The 8568-nt window shown below is 39.0% G+C and overlaps 1 protein-coding gene across 1 annotated transcript; it reads right to left on the bottom strand.

Moving 5' to 3' along the window:
• Positions 1-193: 193 nt before the first annotated feature.
• On the bottom strand, positions 194-5871 carry LOC306870713 (follistatin-A-like). Its single transcript, XM_079418141.1, has 6 exons — positions 5670-5871; positions 4258-4449; positions 3764-3982; positions 3356-3580; positions 2778-3008; positions 194-1273 (listed from the first exon to the last, which is right to left on the bottom strand). Exons 1-6 carry the CDS (start codon positions 5761-5763, stop codon positions 1185-1187), a joined length of 1050 nt encoding a protein of 349 aa, XP_079274267.1. The 5' UTR covers positions 5764-5871; the 3' UTR covers positions 194-1184.
• Between the last annotated feature and the right edge of the window lie 2697 nt (positions 5872-8568).

The raw sequence follows: 8568 nt of genomic DNA, 5'->3' as shown, positions 1-8568 counted from the left end.
GACAGTAGATTTATAATGGCAGTTAAAAACTTTTTTATGGCCTTAAGCAATAGACCCAGGACACTTTGATTACACACAAAATAATGAGAATAATAAATGAATGGGTGCATGGTTCGGCTAATGGCAGAACTCAATTCAAAATAAAATTAGTACCACAGTGACCATTTGATGTTTTTTTTATTTTTTTTTTATTGATTTCACTCTTAATATCTGTACAAATACATCAAACTTTGTATATACATATGACATTTACATAAATACAAAACTATATATTTATAACTGAATTTTTAGTTTTTTTTATCTCGAATGTCTGAAAATAAAAATGCATTTTGACAACAAAGTGAAAACAGTGAAAAAGTGAATGTTTTATATATTGATAACGGAGTCCTCTTAATGACCTTTTCTTTTGCTCTGCAAGAGCAATATAGAGCAGAATATTGGCAAGAAAAAAGAAGACAAAGTTGCATGGCACTGTTTTCTCAAGTGTAACCCACTGCTAATTTCTGCCCTATTGTCGAAAAGTCAGACTGTTGCTGTTGATGACGGCATTTTGTACAAGTGAATCGTCAGGGGTTTCCTATATGAGAAACGGCTCATTTTCAATGTTATCCTGCTGCACCATATCACAAAAACATTGAAGAACGTTCAAGAAAATCCCTTTGGTCAGTTACACTGAGCTGTAAACAAAACCAAAAATATACATGTACATTAAAGAGTGACATTTTTTTCCTATGCATTTCCATTTTTTTCCAATAAATAAACTCACAAGCTAACATGCAGGTATGTGTGAAATAAACATCTGTGATAAAGAATTGACATTGATAAGCATTTATACAGCTCAGGGAATGCAATTTACAGCTTGCAGAAGACTCACACTTTACATGATAGCATTTTACCTCACAATAAATAACACTGCTTCTCTTTGGACAAATATATTTCTCGGTAATAATAATAAAAAAAAGGGAAAGACAACATGTGAAAACAAAATAACATGATAAGACAAGTAAGCCAGACACTGTAAAATGTATAAATTATAAAACAGAACACTGTATAAATAAACATCAAGCAGACTGAACTACATGTATACTACTTTCTTTTTTCTCTGAAAAATAAATTAGCATACACATGTGTACAGTGTGGACATGATTCCTTGCCCTAGGACTCTTCCACTGGTTGATGGTGCTTTATCCATCCAGTACAGGTGATAATCGGATATAAGCCATGTAGTCCTGGTCGTCCTCATCGTCATCATCCTCCTGGTCTTCAGTAATGGCTATATGGAAGAATACATGGTAGCTGTTGCATGAATATAGACCACAACAGCGCAGAATGTACGTGAGTATTTGTCTTTATCCCAAAGCCTTTGACAATCTAGGCTACTTGACAGCTTGACCAGGTGCTGTGGCTCCCAAAATTATGTAACAAATTGAACATAATGAAGGAAGTCAGCGGTGTAATGGGACAGGGCTGATCAGAGGCTTTAATGGCTCAGGTGTGTTTGGCAGATTTCTGAATCAAGACCAAAAAAGTGCTCTTGCATTCCATGAATGGCTGCGTTTTTTTTCTGGTTTCATGTCTAAATCCACTAGTTTGAATGCATGGGTTGTGCACCGGCCGACCGTAGCTACGTGGTCAAGCAATGGCACAGTTCTGAGGTATATGTAATATAGATATATATTTTCTACATAAAAGTTTGCATTGAAAAAATGACAGGCAAAGCAATGAAACAACTATGCAGTCCCTCACAAACGAATAGGACAACACGACCACAGCAGGACTGCACACACAAATTCACCTCGCTAACGTTAGTTGTCTAACAGAAAGCATTGCTCTACTAATAACATATTCTTGTCCTGCAAACTGTAAAATGCTGTAGTCATTCAAACCATGAGGTGATCATAAAGTTGGTCCCTTGCAATGACTTGCATACCTTAAGGCACGAGAACGTTAAGGTAAGCCATTCGTTCACACTGAACGTTTGATTCGTTCGCTAGCACAAATCGGAATGTAAGTATTCCCTCATTGATATGTCAGTTCTAGCTTCATCAATCCATTCTCAAAGCTAGTGCACCATCTGTCGAAATAGGTAGTCAACGTAACTTTTAAACAACGGCACCAATGTTACAATCACCTTATGTGAGTATAAGGAAAAGGATTCATGTCTTTTCAAACCCTCAGAGCTGTTTATGTCATAGTGCATTTGAAAGAATTGATTACAACCAAAAGCAGAAATCAAACAAAAAACATCATTCATAAAACACTTACATGATAACCATGAATATGGAATTCACAAGCTGATATGATTATATAAGTCTCTACATTTACTCTATGACAAAGGGGAAATATGACCTCAACCTGCTGGTCAAAAGCAGGTCAGACTGAACTAGAATTCGAATGTCACTAACTGCAGAAGTTAGTTCGCACATGTTTTCTTATTAAATGAAGAAAATTTGTATGTCAAAGGACTCCTGCAAAGAGCTCTTTGTAACATTTCTTTTTACATCGTATTCATTGATTTCCATTGATTTTATGGGTTCTTTTTTAAATGTTTTTTGTTTTCTCTTTTCATTTTTTTTTTCTTCTCAAGAAAATACAAAATTAATGAAGCCAGCCAAAGAGGACATGCAAAGAACTTCCAATCATAAGTCCTTTCTGTAGCTTAACTCTTAGCAGCAGGAAGGGAATGAAGAGAGAGGCGTTATTTGGAGGGGTGGGAGGTTTTGGGGAGGTGGTTGCTGGGGGCAGCATTGGATTGTCTTTTAAGATGTATTACTTACAGTTGCAAGATCCTGAATGCTTAACCTCCAGGAGAACCCCCAAAGAGCAAGCGGCCTGCTTCATGGCGCACTCGCTGGGATATGTGGTGTTGTCGCTGGCGCACACGGCCTCCTCCGATCGACTTTCTGGGCACGTCTCCATGCAAACTGCACAGCGCCCGCGACCCATCTTGGAATCCCACAGACACTTCTTCCCCGTGCTGCACTGGATATCGTCACATGACTTGGCCTCTAAAAAGACAATGGGGGACAACAGCGGTCAATTTCTTCTGATAACACTTCAGTGTTTCGTACGTAGAAATTCATAAATGTGTTTGTTGTTGTTGTGGAGAGCTGTAGGCAAGTCACGCTCAGTTTGTTATAACACACGAGATGATGTTGCCAACATCAGGAAACAATTAGAAGCCAATGACTTTCCTTTGCAAATAATAATCACAATTGAGATTGTCACGAAAGACTAATGGAACTAATGGAATTCATTTGGGATTTCGCCATTGTTGCCTATGCACTCTGAACTGAAAACAAATTCCACCTTTTCTCATTTAAATGAAACAATCAAAATTTATGTTGACACTCACTGATGCATTTCCCTTCATATGCCACTCCAATGGATCTACCAAGCAAGCACGTGGCTCTCCTCAAATGGCACGCGTTGGCGTAAACAATCCCGTCGTTGCCACAAAGGTACTGATCCGGAGACGTAACCTCTGGGCATATGCGGTTGCATGTCACACAGTATGCATTGTTTGTCTGGTCCACAACACAAGTCGAGCTTCCCGGACACATAACATCACGACACGTCTCTGTGAGGATGAGAAGGGAAGATTTTCACAACCAATGACCTAGTTTCTCGAAAACTTTCTTTATTCTTTAGTGTATTTTAGAGCTGGCTTTAGTATAAACTGTAGAATACTGAATACAGCTTCTGAAATCTCGCTCAAGGTTAGACAGTATCGTTTTTTGTGTGAAAGCAGTGTGTTACCTACTTTTGCATTTGCCTTGGTACTGCACCTCCAGATCCGGGTGCCCTTTGCATTTGGATTTCAAAAGAGCACATTCATCTCGGTATGTTTTCCCATCTGAGCCGCACACCGGCCCCTTCCAGGTGATGTTGGAGCAGTCTGGGGCGCAGACGCAGCGAGGCTTACTCCTCCTGTTCATTTTACATTTCTTCCCAGGGCCACAGTCCACATTATCACATGTCTCTACAATTCAGTCAGACAGGAACATGATATTTGAAGTGGATGAATTTTTATTACACATTCGTAACATATTGGTAATCTCTTGTCAATTAATTTTATTTGTTTGACTTTATTTATATTAAGGTAAAGATGGTGTGAGAGAGACCACTGACCACTGAGGCACAGTAACTTTTTATTATTATTTCCACTTTTTAAATATGCATGTAATATGTTTGTATGACATATAATAGCACCATTCGTCATTGGTCGTTTCCACAACAAATGAACATGGATTCTACCTTTACAAGGTACGCAGTTTGGAGCCCCGCCATTGAAGATCATCCACCTGAATAATGTGCTGTTTGGCACATCTTCCTCAGTCCAAGATGTACCGAGCCTCCCACTCCGGCAGCATTCCTCTCGACTCATCCCAGGCATGTAGAGGACCTGACATCTCCCGTTCTTGCCTTGCTGGAGCCAGCAGTTACCAGCTGTAAACAAAAAGAAAAAGAAAAAGAGCCAGTGGTATTAAAGTCTGAAGGCAATGACCCAGACACAACACGTGCAGCCTGTATTAGCTGGAGCTCTCCTGCTCCCCCTCCCCCGCTGTATTTTGTCTCATTTTTCCCAACGTAATGCGACTATTTTACACTTGCATGCCTTCACCCAGACAACTCAAGGGCTCCAGGTCTGTTCGGGAATATGCTTTTCCTGTCGTCGAATATGTTATGACCGTGCAGAGATTTATTGTCTTAAAGTAAGTGGCAGATTGACAGACTCGTACCTATTTAAACAATGTGCATGGCAGTCTAGACTCCAGTTCCTCGAGCGCTCTGTGCCAACTGTCTGCGCTCATCATGTTTCAGCACACTTACAGGAGCGTTCCAAACGCTGCTTTTAGCAACACAAACGCATTTATCCGCTGCTTACAAGAAGGTTCAGAGATGTTTTGAACCCTGAGGGGAATCAGTCGTGTTTATGTATTAAATTAGGCATTCGCGCCGGGGATACCACGCGCCAGACAATCCAATTAAATCATAGTCACGCGAGCTTCATCAAACTTTGTTCTCCAAAATGATCGTGCCGATTTGGTGACAAATACGCAAAGCGATTCTAATAATTAAATGCATTAAAATGGTAAAAAAAAAATTGCATTATGTCCACTGATTTTTTTTTTGATTTTTTTTTGGAAAGCCAGGCGAGGTAGGCAGTGTCTAATTTCACTACCTACTATTTGAGAAAAATATAATCGAATGTCTAATGTATAGTGGTTGATTTGAGGGTGCGCTAAATATGCATTTCTACAAAACACTTATTCTTCACATTATTGTTAGACAATAATACTATCATATTAATAAACTATTAAACATTATTCTTATGTTCAAGATGCATATCGGTGTCCTCTAATTTTGACAATCTAGGGCATTTATTTTAGATAACGATAAAATGCTCTTAATCTCTTAATTTAGCATAGTAAATTCTGGATGTTTTTTTTTAAATAATGGTGCATGTAAGGACGCACCTGTCTCGAGGACACAAGCGCGAGACAAGAACAAAACTTTACAGTTGTCTTGTATTTAAGCAGTTCCCTTCATTCTAAAGAATTACTTCTATTCTAAATGAACTGCAGACCAAATCTAAAGCATGTCAAAAAAATAAATTTTGAAGAAACAAATATACAGCAAAAAAAGAAAGAAAAAAGTGCACTCACCTTGCACTTTTTGATCTTCAATCAAATAACAGAGCCATAAGAGTAATAAAATCATTCCCGGGTGGATCTGCTTGCGCTTTAGCATCCTTAGCATGTTTAAACAGAGAAAGAGTATCTAGACGAGCAGTGCAAAAGTAATCTTCTTACTCAGGCAGTGCTGAATGAACGCTGCTCTCAGAGTGCCACCTCTTTTTAAGTGTATAAGGGGTCTCGGGCCGACTGTCTGTGGTGTGGGCGGTCTTCCTCTCTGTGGGGGTGGGGAGAGAGAGTCCCCCCCCCCCCCCCCCCCCAAGTTCTTTCAATCCAAATCAGGTGACATAGCTGCTTGAAACTTTCTCTTGCCCCTAAATCACTTCTGAGTTTTACTGAATACCAAGTCGCAGGAAGCATAAATAAAAATGGCCCAATTTGTATCTTGTAACCTTACGGATAGTCCAAACCAGTCCTGTCACACAGTAAAACAGTTTCTTGGCATACGCCTCAACATATTCAATCCCACCATAAAAACCCAGTTTCCAATGAATATTGGGGTTTTAGTGTAAAAGGGAACAAAAGGGAATGTGTTTGCAGGTGGTGTGATTAGATAGAAAGACTGTAACCGGGTATGAATTACAAATTGAACTGCGCATTGATGGCCTTTGAATGTCACCACAAACCTTTGACATGGGAAATGTCACAACTTTCTAGGCCATGCCAGGTCTGATTAACAGTAGAGGGTGTTAATTTAATACAAGGTTACTGTTGAAAGGTGATCTGCGCGAGGAGACAATGGATTACAGAATAAAGGAGACAAAGATATTATTAGACGAGACAGGTGTTGCGGTTTCCCTCCGGGATCACAATCTATATCCCATTCAATTTCCGAACGGCGGTGGCGCGAGGCAGACTACACGGAATTCATTTCCATAGAAGTGAGACACGCGAGACTGACTGGAGGAGGATTTTCCCTCTGTAGCGGAGGTGCACGTGCGACCTCTTCCGCAAGAGACTTGAACCACAGAAAACACTCATGTATGTGCACACACGCCTAACATCAATTATTGCATGCTTTTTAGAGAGAGGTAGCATCGCATGTTGAAGGAGCCTGCAGCGAACACACGAGGTTTCAGAGTACCTTTTTCTATTTTCATTTGATTCGACTTTTACCAGTAGATTTATTTGCATTTTTAAAACCAGTCAGTGTTACAGCACAAATGTGTGTATAATAATTGCGATTTATCGCAAATGTCTGTACAGATAGGCTATTTTAGTTTACTTTGAATCATGGAAGGCTTTAATTAAACTAGCCTATATGCATAACCATAGCTAATTATATAACTTATGAAGATCACTAAATCGATTTGGTATAAAACAGACAGAAACTGGAGGAAACCCACAAGACCACCAGATTCAATTTGAATAAGGTCGGTGTAATTTTCTGCTCCGGGTGTGTGTGTGTGTGTGTGTGTGTGTGTGTTCACTGCTGTGTGCGTGCACTTAGGATGGGTTAAATGCAGAGCACAAATTCCGAGTATGGGTAACCATACTTTGCCACATGTCACGTCACTTTCACTTTTCACTTTCACAATAATGATTATGATTCCCATTCAGCACTAGTGCGTTTCTATTCCCCGTAATTACCTATGGCACCTTTAACTTCACGTTTAATAGTGGACTATTAATATTGTAGCCAAACTAACTTTAAACAAAGTAGCCTACATTTTCCGGTACTCTGGCAGTGACCACATTACTATGCATTTGATTAGTGTGACACATCTCAAGGTCTGATCAAATCATGTAACCAGGAAATGTCAAGTCTACGTGTCTTAGATTCACCTGTCAGTTACAATATGAGCCAGCCGGACGACATCTATAATGACTGTGAGTGTATCATTACAAGTTCCTTGGCTGCAGTGTTTGTTCCGTGTCAAGTGCTGCACCATTGCTTGGTTTCAAAAACAAGTATCCAAAACAAAATCCGCATTTGTGTGTGTGTGTGTGTTTTCCACAGTATCATTAGCTGTTTGTGTATTTCATCCCTCTTGCTTTTGAATAAATAATATTTGGTCGATAGAATATTTTGTTGATGTTCTAACTGCCAAGATGATGTTCTGTGTTCCTCGGATATACGCTAAATGATAAATAAACTTAGCCTGACTTATTAAGCGTTATTAAAATACTTTGGAAACCAAAGTAAATAAAAAAAGACATTGTTATGATATAAGCTAGACACCTTATAGCTAGAATTACATTTGTTGATTTAGTGAAAACATGAGGTGAGTTGTGGACTGGATTTATTATTATTATTTACTGCAGACTTCCTGAAAATGCTTAGTTGAATTACTTATATAGTTTTTAATAATATGCATAGGCTATTTATTGGGACAAAAAGCCACAATTCTGCTTAATGGAATTAACTGAATTAATTTTTATAGATTTTCGTAATATGCCAATTTATTGGGGCAAAAAGCCACAACTTTCAAAAGGTAAATGATACGGTGACATCTAGTGGTAGTGCAGTGCTGGTACAGGTGTAACTATGCTGGTGCACCTGGGCTGCGTTTCTCAAAGCATCGTGAGATATTGGACGTCGATCGCAGGGAGACCATTGGTGGCAATGATTCTACCATCTACTTAGGCTTACGATGCTTTTGTGAAACGCAGCCCTGGACATAATAACATAGTGGCTTAAGAATTATTGGACAGTAACTCACAAAATTAGATGATAAACAATAAAAACGTTATTACCTATTGAGATCAGATCAGGAACAGAATGTATTGCTTCACGAGATTGCTTCCAAAATGCTGAAAACTGGCTTTAATACAGACATCAGGAACAAGTATAAATAACATTAAAACAGCAGGTGGCTTTTTAAACCAATCTAAACAAACAAAAAGTTCTGAAACAAACTGTTCTGTA

The sequence above is a fragment of the Barbus barbus genome (assembly GCF_936440315.1).
Source record: "Barbus barbus genome assembly, chromosome: 6".
NCBI lineage: Eukaryota > Metazoa > Chordata > Actinopteri > Cypriniformes > Cyprinidae > Barbus > Barbus barbus.
This window is presented reverse-complemented; position numbering and strand designations above follow the sequence as displayed.

What these genes read in the sequence shown, in the direction of transcription:
- LOC306870713 (XM_079418141.1), bottom strand. Translation starts at nt 5,763, where the DNA reads ATGCTAAGGATGCTAAAGCGCAAGCAGATCCACCCGGGAATGATTTTA. An exon ending in ATATGAAGGGAAATGCATCA is followed by an intron (nt 3,009 to 3,355) that starts GTGAGTGTCAAC and finishes TTGTCTTTTTAG; the next exon opens with AGGCCAAGTCATGTGACGAT. An exon ending in GCATTCAGGATCTTGCAACT is followed by an intron (nt 1,274 to 2,777) that starts GTAAGTAATACA and finishes TCTTCCATATAG; the next exon opens with CCATTACTGAAGACCAGGAG.